Source organism: Salmo salar, chromosome ssa12 (assembly GCF_905237065.1).
Source record: "Salmo salar chromosome ssa12, Ssal_v3.1, whole genome shotgun sequence".
In the NCBI taxonomy this organism is placed as follows: domain Eukaryota; kingdom Metazoa; phylum Chordata; class Actinopteri; order Salmoniformes; family Salmonidae; genus Salmo; species Salmo salar.
Genome location: NC_059453.1, coordinates 78,891,037 through 78,910,434, shown reverse-complemented (window position 1 = coordinate 78,910,434; position 19,398 = coordinate 78,891,037). Strand labels below are relative to the sequence as shown.

General features: G+C 43.1%; 1 protein-coding gene across 3 annotated transcripts in view; it reads right to left on the bottom strand.

The window, feature by feature from the left end:
* Positions 1–3,140: 3,140 nt before the first annotated feature.
* LOC106565784 (protein NDRG3) overlaps positions 3,141–19,398 on the bottom strand; it is a 57,593-nt gene continuing 41,335 nt past the window's right edge. For 2 of the 3 annotated variants that reach the window (XM_014133296.2, XM_014133297.2), the window contains 13 exons: positions 14,605–14,710; positions 14,166–14,349; positions 13,996–14,056; positions 12,640–12,726; positions 12,458–12,514; positions 12,194–12,297; positions 12,004–12,069; positions 11,723–11,774; positions 11,518–11,565; positions 11,352–11,387; positions 11,193–11,244; positions 5,153–5,191; positions 3,141–4,587 (listed from right to left, as the gene is read on the bottom strand). In XM_014133296.2, the coding sequence (XP_013988771.1) occupies positions 4,415–4,587; positions 5,153–5,191; positions 11,193–11,244; positions 11,352–11,387; positions 11,518–11,565; positions 11,723–11,774; positions 12,004–12,069; positions 12,194–12,297; positions 12,458–12,514; positions 12,640–12,726; positions 13,996–14,056; positions 14,166–14,349; positions 14,605–14,710 (1,065 nt within the window). In that variant the 3' untranslated portion in view covers positions 3,141–4,414. The remainder of the gene's footprint in view (positions 4,588–5,152; positions 5,192–11,192; positions 11,245–11,351; positions 11,388–11,517; positions 11,566–11,722; positions 11,775–12,003; positions 12,070–12,193; positions 12,298–12,457; positions 12,515–12,639; positions 12,727–13,995; positions 14,057–14,165; positions 14,350–14,604; positions 14,711–19,398) is intronic. The other variant, XM_014133298.2, reaches the window with a different exon arrangement.

Sequence of the window (19,398 nt, the reverse complement as noted above, 5' to 3'; positions counted from 1 at the left end):
AATCCGTGAGAAAGAGAAGGTGTCTCCCTCTGCTCCGTTTCTTGGGAGAGTACTCTATCTACACAACTGTGGCTGAGGGGGTAGATAGATGAGGACTCTAGACAGAGGCCCACTCGATGAGGAAAGGTTTTTATGTCTCTAGTAGCTTTTTGTGGTGCCAATGTTCCTGACATCCTGACACAAAACAGTGTGTCAGGATGCATTTCTGCATTTCTGCAGAAGTGTATAGTATGCACAAAAACATGAGATAAAAATTCTGCTTAAATGACATACTACTTTTCTAGGCTAATTCTATCAGCAATCAGCATCAGAGCTTTGAGTCATGAACACACCACAAGAACACATACGCCTACCAAAAATACCATAACCAGCTGGGAGGACTGAGTGTGGCAGATTTACAGTAATATGTATACACTTCTCTGAAAACAAGTTGCAGATTCAAATGAAGTAGAGGAATGTTATATCCTGTAATGTTATGATGCATTTGATCAGTGTTTTTTCCACAACACTGTAAATATATTGTTATTCTATACTGTAATGGGTAGGATATGTACAGTGGGGCCCGAAATTAGTGACACTCTTAATAAAGATTAGCAATAATTACTATATAAAATATATAATTATAATACTGAGCTATATCGTATGCTCAACATTTTTCGGAAATGATATTATTTTAATCTAATGCAATTGCTCAGAGAAAGAGATTTTGCTGAACAAGTCATATTGATTTAGTAATGATTGGCACCCCTAAAGATTCCTAAAAAGTCAATTAGTCAAAAGTTTAGTATTTGATCCCAGTTTTCATAGCACGGAATGACTACATCAAGTGTGTGATTCTACAAACTTGTTGGATGCATTTGTCCTTCGTTTTGGTTGTGTTTCAGATTATTTTGTGCCCAATAGAAATGAGTAGTAAATAATGCGTTATGTCATTTGGGAGTCACTTTATTGTAAATAAGAATATAATATGTTTCTGAACACTTCTACTTTAATTCGGATGCTACCATGATTATGGATAATCCTGAATGAATCGTGAATAATGATGAGTGAGAAAGTTACGGAGGGTCAAAGATCATACCCCCAAGACATGCAAACCTCCCCTGTTATTGTTAATGGTGCAGTGAGGCTCCTCAGAGGAGGAAGGGGAGGACCATCCTCCGCAGTGAAATTTCATAAAAATTAAAATAGTGAAACATTAAACTATACTAAATATATTAATGTCACCAAATAATTAATTAAAACACACTGTTTTGCAATAAAGGTCTACAGTAACTTCAACAGCACTGTCTGGGGTAGCACCATGCTGTAGCTGGAGGACAGCTAGCTTCCGTTCTCCTCTGGCTACATTGACTTCAATACAAAACCTAGGAAACTCATAGACCTCACCCCCTTCCATAGACATACTGTCACGACTTCTGCCGAAGTCGATGCCCCTCTTCGTTCGGGTGGTGCTCGACGTCACCGGTCTTCTAGCCATCACTGATCCATTTTTCATGTTCCATTGGTTTTGTCTTGTTTTCCTACACTCCTGGTTCCAATCCCATTCATTAGATGTTGTATATTTAACCCTCTGTTTTCCCTCATGTCCTTGTCCGAGATTGTTTGTTGTTATTGTGTTTCGTGGATTATGTATAGGTGTGCGACGGGTTATGTTACCCATGTTATTTTTTGTACGTTTGTTTTTATCTCATTTAAACTACTCCAATTACATCAAGTTGGTTTCTGCTGCGCCTGACTTCCATGCCACCTACACCCACGCCAATGACACATACATGGTAATTATGACCACTTCTGGAGGACGTCCTCCAACCAATCAAAGTTGTTTCAGTATGAACTGACATATTGTCCATCCAATCATAGGATTAGGATCAGAGAATTAACCTAGTGTGTTGTATTGGGGTTGTGCCACAGAGCATTATGGGGGTTCTATGTGTTGAGAGGCTTGGTGGCATTGTTGAATAGAGATTGAGAGAGAGTCGCAAACGCCATTATACCAAAGAAGAAGAGAGTAAAGAGTGATAGTAGAGAATTTTGGGGATATTATTCAACTAAAATAAAAAAAAATCTAATTACAGGAGACGGGGAGGTATATTATGAATTGGTTTCTTGGTTTCAGAACTTAATTTCTGTGTTCAGTTAGCAGTGGTGTAAAGTACTTCAGTAAAAATACTTTAATGTACTACTTAAGTCATTTTTTGGGTATCTGTACTTTACTTAACTATTTATATTTCTTACAACTTTTACTTTACTACATTTCTATAGAAAATAATCTACTTTTTACTCCATACGTTTTCCCTGACACCCAAAAGACTCGTAACATTTGGACTGCTTAGCAGGACAGGAAAATGGTCCAATTCACGCACTTATCAAGAGAACATCCCTGGTCATCCCTACTGCCTCTGATCTGGCGGACTCACTAAACACAAATGCTTCATTTGTAAATGATGTTTGAGTGTTGGAGTGTGCCCCTGGTTATCCGTAAATTAAAAAAACAAGAACATGGTGCTGTCTGGTTTGCCTAATATAAGGAATTTGAAATCATTAGTACTTTTACTTTTGACACTGAAGTATAGTTTAGCAATTACATTTACTTTTGATACTTAAGTATATTTAAAACCAAATACTTTTACTCAAGTAGTATTTTACTGGTTGACTTTCCCTTTTACTTGAGTCATTTTCTATTAAGGTATCTTTACTTTTACTCGAGTATGACAATCGATCATGTAATGGAGGAAGATCTGCGTATTCAAACTACACAACACAACGAGAAAGTAAGAAGAGACAGTGATGTTCTCAAGCGGTTTATCGACACTACATTTTTCGGTATGCAAGAATGAACTTTTAGAGGACAACAAAGAGAGGGAAAGTTCCGACTCAGGATGTAAGGCACACCTACTGTACAAGGCACGGTTTGCCTTAATTTATGATAACATCAAGTCTCGGATAGCACGGAGGTACAAAAGCCTGGACAGCATGTGATTCCTGGAGTTGTTAGATGGTAGTTAATTTGATTAATTCAAGACAAAACAGAAGTATGTCACCTGTTTTAATCTGAAATGCAGATTATTTTTCTTAACCCTTTGCTAGTATTAGATTGAGTGTTATCGTGGAAACACAAGGTATAAACAAAGCAAAGGAACTATTTTTCATCTTCTAGCTTTATTTAGTAGTACACTAGTATAAATGAGTTGAATCAGCAGACAGTGGGAAGCACCACTGACCTCAGTGAAGACTGAACACACATTTCCACATCATAACAGGCTGAAGTTGTTATTCGTTGTGTATGTCTACTCAAGAGATGAGTCAACAGACTAAAAAAACTACAAAAGTGTAAAACAGAAAAAGGAAAAAGATGACATCAATTACAAAAGAAAAAGCATTTTTAAAACACACAGATGAAAGGAGAATTTAATCTACACAATCACATTGGCCCACAGTTCTTTCCTATTGCCTTTCTTTATGCTTTTCCATATTCCTCCTAAAAAGCAAGTATAATGTCCTAGTCCAACCAAAATACAGTGAATTCATTCTGTCATTTGGGCCACTATATATTTGTTAATGTGTTTTTTTGTCACATACACCTGGGAAAAGAACACAATGCAGAGAAATGTATTGAAAATCATGAATATTATGTTTTGTACCCAGCTTGAGTGATCATTCTACAGTGTGAATGGAGTGACTCGGCAGAACAGAGCAGTGCAGCAAGGTACAGTACAGTAAATCACACATCTACACTTTGCCACACAATCAAAGGAGGCGTGTGTTCACAGTTCACAACGTAAAAAATATCAATTAAAAAAGTGGTCTAAATATGTGCAATGAATGTAGGTATTTAGTGTAAATGTGTTCTAGATAAGAGGAATAGAGAAGGACTGAGGAGGGAGTGTGTGTTTGGGCTACAGTGGATGTGAGAGATGGGACTCTTCAACCACTCCTGTGACGCGGGAACCAATCCTCTACACACAGACACATGGGTAACCAAATAAATAAAATAGGTGAAAGGCAATAATGGGAAAAACAAAATAAGAGGAGGGACATATAGTAATTGAATCTGGAAGAGCAAGTCTCCAGATTCACTTTGCACAAGGAGACATGCACACATATCAAATGATGGGTGGGGGATCGTACCATCTCTAGACCCTTTGAGTATACAGTATATGTATATCTGACTCATTCTTTATTTTGTCCCCTCCGCTTGTGACTAGAAGTTTGACGTGTATACAGTATAATATTTAATATGCATTTGTATATATATTCTCATATTAATCACACAATTCATCACAGAACCCCCTGGCATTGAGTAGCTTAGGAGCAGGGTTGGAGAGAGAGACAGGGAGACATAAGTTACTGGAGGAGGATAGGGGCACCACTGAGGGCTGCTACCCGGTGTGGAGTGAGGAAGAGATGGGGAGGTTTAGCAGGAGACCTCCATGGTCTGGGGCCCAGGCTGGTTGTCCAGGCCTCCGGTGGTGTTGGCTCCCTCCAGCAGGTTGTTGAGGTTGCGGCTGCGGCTGCTGTCCATGGAGGTGATGCTGGTAGAGGAGGTGGTGCGGGATCGGGCCAGACGAGTCATTCCAGCCGTGGGCACTACAACACAACACAGTGTTAACATTCCAGTCACAATGTAGAGCACTTCATGCAATGCAGGAAGCATTATGACGTGTTCCCTCTGTTTGGGAATTACATTAATAAATCATACAAATACGGAAGATATTCACCATGCAGACAAATCTGAGGAAATAAAGGCACCGATAAAATAAAGAAAAAGCTTAAATACAGTATGCAAGCCAAAGACGCTGACAAGAATGCCTTGCAATTAAGGCAATACAATAAGAGCATAAAGCACAGAAAAAACATATAAATGAAGACAAAATTAAGCAAAACTAGCACCTTGTGTAACAATAGGAAAAACATATCAAACTTAGGGCAGTCAGAAGCAGATCGATGCTTACAGGAGCAACATAACCACCTAACAAAATGTCAAAGTATGCAGACAGTTCTCCACTTAATTGAACAATACAGATGACTGAAAATACCAATATGTCATGACTTTCTGAGCATACCTTGACATTCATCTAATGTGTGTTAGGCTGAATGGAGACTGGTACGAGGCCAACTGGTCTACAACTGCTACTGCTTTAAAACCTGGTACCTGATTCGTTGCTCAGGTGACTGAGAAGAACGTAGGGAACTGTTAGCATTGATGGAGGGAGGAAAGGATTGAAAGAAGAAGAAAGGAGAACATATTGAAAGGGAGTAAGGTTCATGAAAGAGCAGGTAATGAATATAAGTAATTTTTAAGGGAAAGACAACTGTTGTATACCACAGAGACAAAGGAAAGAAAATATGTGTTCTTCCTGGGTCTGATTCTATCTGGGGTAGGTAGAGGAGAGACAGAGATAGCCCAAAGGGACAAAGCAGAATTACTCATACTAAGATGATGATGAAAGATAAACAGCATCTTGTCTCATTCATACTGCTATGTAAAAATGTCGTCTTGATATCTATTGTGCTACACGACTGTGAGAAACTGTAACCACAGAAAGGTGTTTGATGTCATGCTGAGTTATTATTTCTATTCAGAACCCTTCTCTGCATGAGAAGAGGCTTTAATCAACTCTACTCTGGCTGTGACATTTCCTCTGTAGGGAGTGATTCTGTGCTCCCACTGAGGAAGGCTGGGGGAGGAAACAGAAGAGCCTAGTACCATAGAAATACTGTGCTGGGGCCTCATTTATAAAACAGACTTACGATCAATTTTGATCTTAAGTATGACTTACGCAGAAAACCACGTATAAGTAGTTATTTATAAAACCTTACTTTGACGTGGAAATTATCTTATCTCTACGCAAAGTAGCGATAAGCTGCTGATGTCTTACCTGTTGTTGTCTTAGCTAGCTCTCCCAATCAACACGTGATTGCTTTATACCTCGCTTTATGTCTCTCTCTGTCAATATGCCTTGTATACTGTTGTTTAGGATAGTTATCATTGTTTTAGTTCACTGCGGAGCCCCTAGTCCAGTGCAACATGCCTCAGATACCTCTTTTGTCCCACCTCCCACACATGCGGTGACCTCACCCAGCATAACTAGTGCGTCCAGAGATGCAACCTCTCTTATCGTCACTCAATGCCGAGGTTTACCTTCACTGTACCCATACCCTACCATACTGTACATTATGGCCTGAATCTATCCTACCACGCCCAGAAATCTGCTCCTTTTATTCTCTGTCCCCAACGCACTAGACGACCAGTTTTGATAGCCTTTAGCCGTACCCTCATCCTACTCCTCCTCTGTTCCTCGGGTGATATGGAGGTTAACCCAGGCCCTGCGTGTCCCCAGGCCCTCTCATTTGTTGACTTCTGTAAGCGTAAAAGCCTTGGTTTCATGCATGTTAACATCAGAAGCCTCCTCATAACGTTGTTTTACTAACTGCTTTAGCACACTCCGTCAACGCTGATGTCCTTGCCGTGTCTGAATCCTGGCTTAGGAAGGCCACCAATAATTCTGAGATTTCCATCCCCAACTACAACATTTTCAGTCAAGATAGAACTGCCAAAGGGGGAGGAGTTGCAATCTACTGCAAAGATAGCTTGCAAAGTTCTGTCTTACTTTCCAGGTCTATGCCCAAACAGTTCGAGCTTCTAATTTTAAAAATGAATCTCTCCAGAAACAAGTCTCTCACTGTTGCCTCCTGTTATAGACTGCCCTCAGCTCCCAGCTGTGCCCTGGACACCATATGTGAATTGATTGCCCCCCATATATCTTCAGAGTTTGCTCTGCTAGGTGACCTAAACTGGGATATGCTTAACACCCCGGCAGTCCTACAATCTAAGCTAGATGCCCTGAATCTCACACAAATGATCAAGGAACCCACCAGGTACAACCCTAAATCCGTAAACATGGGCACCCTCATAGATATTATCCTGACCAACTTGCCCTCCAAATACACCTCTGCTGTTTTCAATCAGGATATCAGCGATCACTGCCTCATTGCCTGCACCCGCTATGGGTCCGCGGTCAAACAACCACCCCTCATCACTGTCAAATGCTCCCTAAAACACTTCAGCGAGCAGGCCTTTCTAATTGACCTGGCCCGGGTATCCTGGAAGGATATTGACCTCATTCCGTCAGTAGAGGATGCCTGGTTGCTCTTTAAAAGTGCTTTCCTCAACATCTTAAATAAGCATGCCCATTCAAAAATGTAGAACTAAGAACAGATATAGCCCTTGGTTCACCCCAGAGTTGACTGCCCTTGATCAGCACAAAAACATCCTGTGGCATTCTGCATTAGCATTAAATATCCCCCGTGATATGCAACTTTTCAGTGATGTCAGGAACCAATATACACAGTCAGTTAGGAAAGCTAAGGCTAGCTTTGCATTCTGTAGCACTAATTCCAAAAAGTTCTGGGACACTGTAAAGTCCATGGAAAATAACAGCACCTCCTCCCAGCTGCCCACTGCACTGAGGCTAGGAAACACTGTCACCACCGGTAAATCCACGATAATCGAGAATTTCAATAAGAATTTCTCTACGGCTGGCCATGCTTTCCTCCTGGCTACCCCAACCCCGACTAACAGCTCCGCACCCCCCGCAGCTACTTGCCCAAGCCTCCCCAGCTTCTCCTTCGCCCATATCCAGATAGCAGATGTTCTGAAAGAGCTGCAAAACCTGGACCTGTACAAATCAGTTGGGCTAGACAATCTGGGCCCTCTCTTTCTAAAATGATCTGTCGCCATTTTTGCAACCCCTATTACCAGTCTGTTCAACCTCTCTTTCATATCGTCCGAGATCCCTAAAGATTGGAAAGCTGCCACGGTCATCCCCCTCTTCAAAGGGGGTGACACTCTAGACCCAAACTGTTACAGACCTATATCCATCCTGCCCTGCCTTTCTAAAGTCTTCGAAAGCCAAGTTAACAAACAGATCACGAATCCCACGTACCTTCTCCGCTGTGCAATCCGGTTTTCGAGCTGGTCACAGGTATACCTCAGCCACACTCAAGGTACTAAACGATATCATAACCGCTATCGATAAAAGACAGTACTGTGCAGCCGTCTTCATCGACCTGGCCAAGGCCTTCGACTCTGTCAATCACCGTATTCTTATCGGCAGACTCAACAGCCTTGGTTTCTCAAATGACTGCCTGGCCTGGTTCACCAACTGCTTCTCAGATAAAGTTTAGTGTGTCAAATCGGAGGGCCTGTTGTCCGGACCTATGGCAGTCTCTATGGGGGTACCACAGGGTTCAATTCTCGGGCAGACTCTTTTCTCTGTATATGTCAATGATGTCGCTTTTGCTGAGGGTGATTCCCTGATCCACCACTACGCAGACGACACCATTCTGTATACATGTCACGTCCTGGCCAGTATAAGGATTAATTGTTATTGTAGTTTGGTCAGGACGTGGCAGAGGGTATTTGGTTTATGTGGTTCGGGGTGGTGGTTTTTCTAAAAAGGGCATTTGATTTATGTATTCCGGGGTTTTTGGGCACTGTTCCTTGTTTATGTAATTCTGTTTAGTCTAGGTAATCTATTTCTATGTTGAGTTAATTGGGGTGGACTTCCAATTGAAGGCAGCTGTGTGGTGTTGCCTTTGATTGGAAGTCCTATATTAGTTGGGTGTGTTTGTCTGTGTATTTGTGGGAGATTGTTTCTTGTTTTGCCGAGTGAGCCTTTCAAGACTGTTTCGTTGTTTTGGTGTGTTCATTCTGAGTTAATAAATGTCAAGATGAGCGTACACATGCCTGCTGCATTTTGGTCCTCCATTACCCACGACAACCGTGACAATACATCTGGCCCTTCTTTGGACACTGTGTTAACAAACCTCCAAACAAGCTTTAATGCCATACAACACTCCTTCAGTGGCCTCCAACTTCTCTTAGACACTAGTAAAACTAAATGCATGCTTTTCTACCAATCGCTGCCCACACCTGCCCGCCCGACTAGCATCACTACTCTGGACGGTTCTGACTTAGCATATGTGGACAACTACAAATCTGGCTAGACTGTAATCTCTCCTTCCAGACTCATATTAAACATCTCCAATCCAAAATTAAATCTAGAATCGGCTTCCTATTTCGCAAAAAAGCCTCTTTCACTCACACTGCCAAACATACCCTCGTAAAACTGACTATCCTACCGATCCTCAATTTCGGCGATGTCATTTACAAAATAGCCTCCAACACTGTACTCAGAAAACTGGATGCAGTCTATCACAGTGCCCTCCGTTTTGTCACCAAAGCCCCATATACCACCCACCACTGCGACCTGTATGCTCTCGTTGGCTGGCCCTCGTTACATATTCGTCGCCAGACCCACTGGCTCCAGGTCATCTATAAGTCTTTGCTAGGTAAAGGTCCACCTTATCTCAGCTCACTGGTCACCATAACAACACCCACCCGTAGCACGCGCTCCAGCAGGTATATCTCACTGGTCAACCCCAAAGCCAACACCTACTTTGGCCGCCTTTCCTTCCAGTTCTCTGCTGCCAATGACTGGAGCAAATTGCAAAAATCGCTGAAGTTGGAGACATATCTCCCTCACTAACTTTAAGCATCAGCTATATGAGCAACTTACCAATCGCTGCAGCTGTATGTAACCGATGTGAAATGGCTAGCTAGTTAGTGGTGGTGCGAGCTAATAGCGCTCTGAGACCTTGAAGTAGTTGTTTCCCTTGTTCTGCAAGGGTTGCGGCTTTTGTGGCGCGATGGATAACGATGCTTTGTGGGTGTCAGTTGTTGATGTGTGCAGAGGGTCCCTGGTTTGAGTCCAGGTAGGGGCGAGGAGAGGGACGGAAGCTATACTGTTACATGTACACAGCCCATCTGTAAATAGCCCATCCAATCAACCTACCTCATCCCCATATTGTTTTTATTAACTTTTTTGCTCTTTTGCACACCAGTATTTCTACTTGCACATCATCATCTGCACATCTATCACTTCAGTGTTAATTTGATAAATTGTAATTTCTTTGCTACTTTGGCCTATTTATTGCCTTACCTCCTCACACATTTGCACACACTGTATATAGACTTTTTCTATTTTATTTCTCTGTGTTGTTGTTTTTGTTGCACTGCTTTGCTTTATCTCGGCCATGTCGCAGTTGTAAATGGGAACTTGTTCTCAGCTGGCCCACCTCGTTAAATAAAGGTGAAATAACATTTTAAAAAATAAAAAAGTCTAGACTTGACCCAAGTGATTTTCCTGCTGGTTATGTATGGATATTCTTTTCTTCCCTTGCAGTTTAAGGTCAGAGCATTTCTTTTTCACATCAGCCACAGCTCTGTCTTGCTGCCCCACCTCGTTCACTGCAGCGGCGACACACTCCCAAGCTACCTGTTTCGCTTTGTTTGTCAACCCACTATTTAGTCCACCGAATAATACGTGTTGCCTGTCTTCAATCTCCTCTACCATCGACGTGATCTCACCTTTCAAAAAGTTAGCTTTTCTCTTTTGGTCCATGGCTATTCCTGACTAAACCATAATTTGTGCTAGCATTCTAGAAGGGGAAATCGCTGATTGTAAGGCACGTTTAGGTGCCGTCAATTTTAAGTTAATTTGAGATTTATAGAGTACATAGAGCCTGTTTAAGTCTGCGCTTTGCTTTGTGTCACAGGAGGAGATGCATCTTAAACAGTTTGGGTAGAAAAGAAAAGTACACAAGGCAAGTCGAGAGAGTCTCTCCCACGCAGAGTTGAACAGGAAGTCAATTGCTGTTCAGCACATCTTTGGTGCTAGTCATTCATGCTACAATCACAATTTCTCACCTACTGACAACTGAGGCTATGCAACACTGCAAAGATGAAAGAGGAATTGGCAGCTGTGAGGCGTGAGGGGCGGCCTCCTCTCCGTGACCAGTGTGACAAACAAAGGGTCTTTTCAGAAACCATTGGCTACACTCCAAACCCAGGAGGGGGTCTGGCAAAGGCTCATGGGAAACCGTGATAAAAACAATACTTAATTGAGCAATAGTTGTTATTTTTCTCACGTCAACAGGAAATACATAGAGAACACAGATCTTAACCACAAATACGTACAACAGCTTGTTAGTGGATAATCAATAAGAGTAAAGTTCCAGAGAGTAAAGTGGCCAGAGTCAATATATATATATATTTTTTTGTATGCTAGAAAGGAGTGGTTATCGAGATCACACATTTAGAATGAAAAGTAAGAGAGTTATGTACTTACTATAACCCATACCCTGAACAAAGTACTTGAAGGCCTCTGCCAGTTTCCCTGGCTGTGGAGGAGATTACAGTAAGTTAGTTATCAAAAATATATATTTTTATGATAATGATTTAAAAAGCTATATAAGCATATAATAACTTTCAGATCATCAAACCTCACCTGCACAACCTGAGGTAAGCCTCCACAATCAGCCATCTACAGAGAGAAGGGGGAGAAAGAGAGAACTTCTGAGTCGCTACACGTGATGCAATAGCTTAGCATATAATATTGATTATTCAGGAGGAAAATGCATAACACACACAGGATATAACATGCTTCGCCTCACCTTAAACAGTGTAGTCTTGGTTGGATTTAACCTGGAATTGCACTCCACCTGAAACAAGTTTAAAGAGAGTAAATTAACAAAATTCATTACATAAAGGAAGTGATATTCAACATTTAGTTCCATCATCCTACTATATATACACAGGCATGTAGAAGTGCATGATCTATAATCACAAGCCAAACAACAACCACCCTAACTAACTCACCACTGCCTCCACTGCAGGAGATGTGTCTCCAACCACCAACAGAGAAGGGCACCTGGAGGGGAAGAGGAGGTTCTGCTTGAGCATAGAAATGCATACTGCCAGTAGTGCCATTCACCCCAAACATCGGAGGCTGCTAGGTGGCTAGTAGTATTTATTTATTGTATTATTATAATAATTATTTTAAACAGGACAAATCTGAGGGGGCACGCGCCCATGTGGCCCCTATCGGCATGATGTCTCTGTATACTGCCGAAAACACAGTAAAACCAGTTGAAACTCACGTCAGTGTGTTCACTGTGTCCTCATTAAGACCAATGACTGGCCTCTCAATTTCCAGATCCCGACGACTGTTATTGTAAAAGGAGAAAAAAAGACAAGGTTAAAGCCACATTCATCCAGCCAGTAGTAGAGCCAACGACTATGGTGGGCAGGAGTGAATTCCTGCCCCCTCTCCACTCCTGCCCAGCGTACCCGTTGTAAGAGGCACAGAATAGGGCCAGGTTGTCCTGGTTGATGTCCTGGGCGATGTGAAGGCGGTAGGTCTGGACCAGCTCCTGGTTGTCTGTCAGCTCATCCTGGAGGAACACACAAGGCGTCAGAATGTGTGTGGATGGTATCATGATGTCGTCTTATATCACTTTTAAAACTATACAAATGTTCACTTTCAAACCAGGTTACCAAAGGTGAATGGAACTCCTAGTCAAAGGTGGGCAGATGCCAACCCATCATACTTACAGTGCTGAAGTGATGAGCCATCACCGTGTCCACAATGTTACTGGTCCACCCAGAGAGCTGTTGAGAAACAAAGAGGACACGGTCTATAAATAACGCATAGCTAAAGTGACAGTCTTCTGGGAGATCACAAGGATCTATGGCTTTGCATTCAGAGATGGGTGATTGGTTAGAGGACTACTGACCTTGGAGGCAGCCCAGTCGATCCATCCCTCGGCACACGGATCCACGTTGATCAGAACCAGGCCCTCTACCAGAGTAGGGTTGTTCAGCTGCAGGCAAGAGGAACAACATGTCAGTCCCCAACATGAGGTGAAGCAGTATAGGAGCATACCAGTCTTCATAAATGGTATAGTAAGGAAGGAATGATGATGATGATGAACATCTTAGGGAGATGTAGTGATTGGCATTAAAACTGCATTCAGAATGCTACAAGCTTTTGTCATTTTCAAGAAAGGCCAGATGTATCAACAGAGGCTGCTGAGATGCTAGTTACCTGAAACTACCTTTATGGAATTTGAAAATTGAATTAATTCAGAATGAGAGCAGACCTCCAGAAGAACATCCAACTATGTGACCCTTATAAATGGACTCCTAGGCCCTTGAGGTCTAGAACATTTTAAAAAGATATCTTGTTTTTCAATCTACACAAAGAGCCTCTGGGTCTGTGTTGGGGCTCTGGAGTGGGTGGGATGTGGACAGAGATGTATGGATCATATTCTAATAATAGCTTACTACATCATTAATCAGATATGAGAAAGACAATAAATGCCAAACAAATTGAAAATCCAATCATGTGTGAGTACTTATGATTGAGTATGTACAGACTACAGAGCTTCCTGTCTCCTTTCCAGAGCCCTCTCAGATGGGACAAGGAGGAGCTGAGAGTTAGCACTGGGCAGAGGATCAGCTGGTTCCCTTGGAGATTTTAAAATGCACTGCTCCCGAGGTATGACTGTGCAAAAATCTAGAATCATCAACTTCTCTGAAAGCTTGTCCTGTTTTTAAATCAAATGCAGCAACAGTTGTTACCAATCTAACTTGTTTCCATTTCATTCCAACTGATGGAATTTGAAAATCTAATTTTCCTCATTCATTCTGAATGAGAGCAGACCCCCAGAGGAACATCCAACTCTGTGATTCCTAAATCCTCCAGACTAATTCCACCCCCACGCCCCCTCCTCCATCTTTCAGTGCTCTCTCTACTCCTTCTCTACGTGCTCTTTCTGCTCTCTTGTAGAGAGAGAATTCAGCAGAGCTAAAATAAAAAAATAAAAAACAGGCATTGAGTGCAGAAAGAGGAAGAACACGAGAGGGACAGTGAGAGATCGAGAGTAAAACAAGGTGATTTCCCCCCCCCCCTCAGAATGGCACGGTTTATAATAGACAAGAGGACTGGTGAAATGCTGCTGCATGGGTTGGATGTGAAGCACTGATGTACAGACTGACATACAACCTCTGTAATAGACCAGACTGAGAGAGACAGGAGATTTAGAAAATTCAAATGGACAGATGAGAGAGCTGCTGTCATGTAGACTTACTGCAAACCGGGATAGGATGTAGGCTCCTGCTCCCACGCCAATCCCAATCACACTGTTCACCCTGTGGACATCAGGAAATAGATCACACCATCAGCAACACCAACTTACTGGCATTCCAGTCTATCCATCACAACCTAATGAGTCAACTGGTCAATGTCCATGTCACTCACTTGAGCTGAGTCATAACCGAGGGCAGCATCTCAGACAGTTCGTCCATAGTAGGGTACTGGTACCCTGTGGGGAAGGGTGGTGCCGCCTCCTGCTGTCCAGGGGCGTCCACATGGACCACAGCAAAGTGCTGCGTGATCTCCAGCATGTCCTCAAAGTTAAACAGCGTGTTGAAGCATGACTTATCTGTACAGAGAGAGGAACAAAAAGATAGCAATGCAAACCCATTCATAAGAGATAAAGAATAAAATGCATCTAGAAACAAGATACACAAGAATGGCACAAATCTGTACATATCATACATCAAACACAGATCCATGGCATAAACCTACAAGTATTACTCATAGAAGTTATGTTACATGTTTAGAACCACACTGCATCTTAGATAATGTCTTAGATAATGTCTTAGATAATGCTACACGGGTTAATCTGCACACTCACGGTTGAGGCCGATGTCATGGTAGGTGAGGATGACTGGCCGGTTGCCCTTGGGAACGCCCCTCATGGTCACATGGAGCACGCCATGGGTAGTCTCGATATCATGCTCCTGCAGCCAATCAGAGAGAACAGATAGGTCAGGGTGATGGTAGACAGATGTAAACAGTATGGAAGTAGGGAGGGAGACATCCTGGTGGCCAGACAGATCCAATAGGCCCTTGAGGTCTAGGATATTTTAAACATTGTTTTTCCATACCCAATCTTTTTCAATCTACACAAAGAGCCTCTGGGTCTGTGTTGGGGCTCTGGAGTGGGTGGGATGTGGACAGAGATGTATGGATCATATTCTAATAATAGCTTACTACATCATTAATCAGATATGAGAAAGACAATAAATGCCAAACAAATTGAAAATCCAATCATGTGTGAGTACTTATGATTGAGTATGTACAGACTACAGAGCTTCCTGTCTCCTTTCCAGAGCCCTCTCAGATGGGACAAGGAGGAGCTGAGAGTTAGCACTGGGCAGAGGATCAGCTGGTTCCCTTGGAGATTTTAAAATGCACTGCTCCCGAGGTATGACTGTGCAAAAATCTAGAATCATCGCCTTCTCTGAAAGCTGCCACTGCAGGGAGGAGTAACCCTCCGCTATTAAAATTCAGACACTGTAACTGCCTTCATTTCTCTCTATGCCTCTCTCTGTGCGGAAATATCTTTATAAGAGACTACAGAGACTACAGCCATCCATAACATTATGATCCCAAGTCGGTGCATTAAGTTGTCAGTGTAAATGAGTCTTGGTGAGTAGGGCAAATTAGGCCCAAAAAGATGAGACAGCAATAAATTACCATCTTACTGAGCTTCATCGATATCATGACTTGAAACAGGAAGGGATGTAACACACCAAGAAAATAACAGCATCATTCCCAGGCATGCCTCCAAACGTTCTACAGACCTATCCTGGACCTTTCTAGACTCGTGACAGCAGAATCTGCTGACGTCACACACCCCAACACGGCGCAAGGTCGGCATGACTTGGGACTGCGTATCTGAGTGTGAGTGTGTGTTTAACAGCATGAGGGAGTGCTGGGCCTAGTCTCAGGGCCCAGTGGTCATCAATAATAAAGAAAGAAAGAGAGAAAGAGAGAGAGAGAGAGAGAGAGAGAGAGAGAGAGAGAGAGAGAGAGAGAGAGAGAGAGAGAGAGAAAGAGAGAGAGAGAGAGGGGAGACTCCTCTGCTCAGAATCAGGGCTGGGAATACTGCAGCAGGCACCATTTTAGAAATGAGAATGGTGGCTATCAAAGTTCCTCTGGAGATGGTGAAGGTTAAACCTTCCTGTCAAGGACAAGGCAGCAGTATCTCTGTCTGAGATCTCAATCAGACATACCAGCCATTTTCTATGCTTTAAAATGCACTAATATGAGGTTATTGTCAGATTAAGACTTCAATGAAATGACAGAGACAAGTACATGCAGTAATAATCAACCAGACACTCACAGAGTGGAGACACAAACAGCAGAACAGAAACATGAAGACACATGCAACAGGTTAATGCCTTTACTATTATCTGTTGTACATATGAACGTAGTATAAAAAATAAGAATAACTTTAAAAATTGAAACAGTCCCTTCTGTGTTGCTGCAGAAGGAGAGTTTTTAGGGTTTAAGAAGAGGATAGCAACAAGGACACAATGAGTGGGGAAACAACAATTATTCAAATAAATGGGATGAATACACACACACACACACACCCAGACGCAGACTTGAACTCACACACAACACCAACACACAGACACACACACACACACACACACAACACCAATACACACACACACACACACACACACACACACACACACACACACACACACACACACACACACACACACACACACACACACACACACACACACACACACACACACACACACACACACACAGTCTTGGAAAACTAACCTTGTTGGGACATACAATTCAGTCCCATTCAAAATGAATTTTCCCTAACCCTAAACCTAAACCTAACTCTAACCCTTACCCTAACCTTAACCCCAAAAGCTAACCTTAACACTAACCCTGAACCTAACTCTACTCCTAACCCTAAACCTAATTCTAACCCTAACACTAATTCCAACTAGTAATAGCATTTGACCTTGTGGGTACTAACAAAATGTGCCCAGTTGGTAACATTTTTGTTAGTTTACTATTCTTGTGGGGACTTCTGGTCCCCAGAAGTTAAGTTAAACACATCATCTGCCTCAGATCCAGTCATCTGCCTCAGATCCAGTCATCTGCCTCAGATCCAGTCATCTACCTCAGATCCAGTCATCTGCCTCAGATCCAGTCATCTGCCTCAGATCCAGTCATCTGCCTCAGATCCAGTCATCTGCCTCAGATCCAGTCATCTACCTCAGATCCAGTCATCTACTTCAGATCCAGTCATCTACAGTATATATTAAAAAGTATGTGGACACCCCTTCAAATGAGTGGATTTGGCTATTTCTGCCACACCCGTTGCTGACATGTGTATAAAATCGAGCACACCGCCATGCAATCTCCATAGACAAACATTGGCAGTAGAATGGCCTTACTGCTCCATCATAGGATGCCACTTTTTCAACAAGTCAGTTCGTCACATTTCTGCCCTGCTAGAGCTGCCCCGGTAAACTGTAAGTGCTGTTATTGTGAAGTGAAAACGTCTAGGAGTAACAATGGCTCAGCTGCGAAGTAGTAGACCACAGAAGCTCACAGAATGGGACCGCCGAGTGCTGAAACACATAAAAATATTCTGTCCTCGCTTACAACACTCACTACCGAGTTCCAAACTGCCTCTGGAAACAACGTCAGCACAAGAACTGTTCGTCGGGAGCTTCATGAAATGGGTTGAGCAGCCGCACACCATGTGCAATGCCAAGCGTAGGCTGGAGTGGTTTAAAGCTCGCCACCATTGGACTCTGGAGTAGTGGAAACGCGTTCTCTGGAGTGATGAATCACGCTTCACCACCTGGCAGTCCGACGGACAAATGTTGGGTTTGGCGAACGCCAGGAGAACACGACCTGCCCCAATGCATAGTGCGAACTGTAACATTTGGTGGAGGAGGAATAATGGTCTGGGGCTGTTTTTCATGGTTCGGGCCCTTAGTTCCAGTGAAGGGAGATCTTAACGCTTCAGCATTCAATTACATTCTGGACGATTCTGCACTTCCAACTTTGTGGCAACAGTTTGGGGAAGGCCCTTTCCTGTTTCAGCATGACAATGCCCTCGTGCACAAAGCGAGGTCCAAACAGAAGTGGTTTTCGAGATTGGTGTGGAAGAACTTGACTGGCCTGCACAGAGCCCTGACCTCAACCCCATCGAACACCTTTGGGATGAATTGGAACGCCAACTGCGAGCCAGGCCTAATCGCCCAACATCAGTGTCTAACCTCACTAATGCTCTTGTGGCTGAATGGAAGCAAGTCCCTGCAGCAATTTTCCAACATCTAGTGGAAAGCCTTCCCAGAAGAGTGGATGTTATAGCAGCAAAGGGGGGACCAACTCCATATTAATGCTCATGATTTTGGAATGAGATATTTGACAAGCATATGTCCACATACCTTTGGTCATGTAGTGTACCTCAGATCCTTGTCTTTGGGTAGTATTGATCTATCTAGGAGTAAGACATGCTCACACTCTGTTTTTCTTCTTCCCTTCACCTCTATCCCTTTACACACACACGCACACACACACCGCAGTTGAGCCTCAGATGCAAACAGACCTGGGGTGGGGCTGCTGGCCTGGACAGGGAGGGGGAAGAGTAGTGAGCACTGCAATGGCTGCTGCGACCCTTTTACCCTTAATTAACAACAGTGGAACTAGGCTTCTGCAATGGGGGTTTAGACAAACTTCATAGAATATGGAGGAAAATGTTAATGTGTGGTTTAGGTTTGTGTATTGTCAGAGATGGCTGATAACGATCTATAACAGATGGAGGGCTAAGCTGAGAGGTGTCTGCAGTGACATCCAGAGGAATTTGCCAAAGACGGAAACACAGTCACACAGAGAAGGAAAAGAGGGAAATAATGAGGAGAGGGAGACGGAGGAGGAGGTGAGAGGAGAGAGAGGGTGAGGATAGAGAGGGAGAGGATAGAGAGGGTGAGGAGAGAAAGGGTGAGAAGAGAGAGGGTGAGGAGAGAGAGAAGGAAAAGGTGAGGGAAAGTGAAAAGGCAGAGTAATGTGTCATGCCTCACCTTTTCCTGCCAAGGGTGTGTGTCTGTCTGTCTCAGTCACCAGATCTCAACTCAATTGAACACTTATGGGAGATTCTGGAGCGGCGCCTGAGACAGCGTTTTCCACCACCATCAACAAAGCACCAAATGATGGCATTTCTCATGGAAGAATGGTGTCGCATCCCTCCAATAGAGTCCCAGACACTTCTATGCCAAGGCGCATTGAAGCTGTTCTGGCTCATGGTGGCCCAACACCCTATTAAGACACTTTATGTTGGTGTTTCCTTTATTTTGGCAATTCAAGACCAGAGAGAGCCTGTCTATGTCATGGGGTTGAAAACAGCATTTAGCCTGGAAAGGCACTTGTGGGATATCTTTCAGACTACACATCTGTTGTTGCTATGTGGGTGAAAGATCAGTTCCTTTTCACTGTCAGACTGTTGCAGTTCATATGGATACATACACAGGGATCGCAAGGCCTGTTTAGCTGGTGTCTGTCACCACTGATCTGTACAGAGAAAATAGCTATTTTCTCTTCACGATTTGGCAAACGCAGACACAAAAAATGCAGTATGTACAGAGACGAGCACACA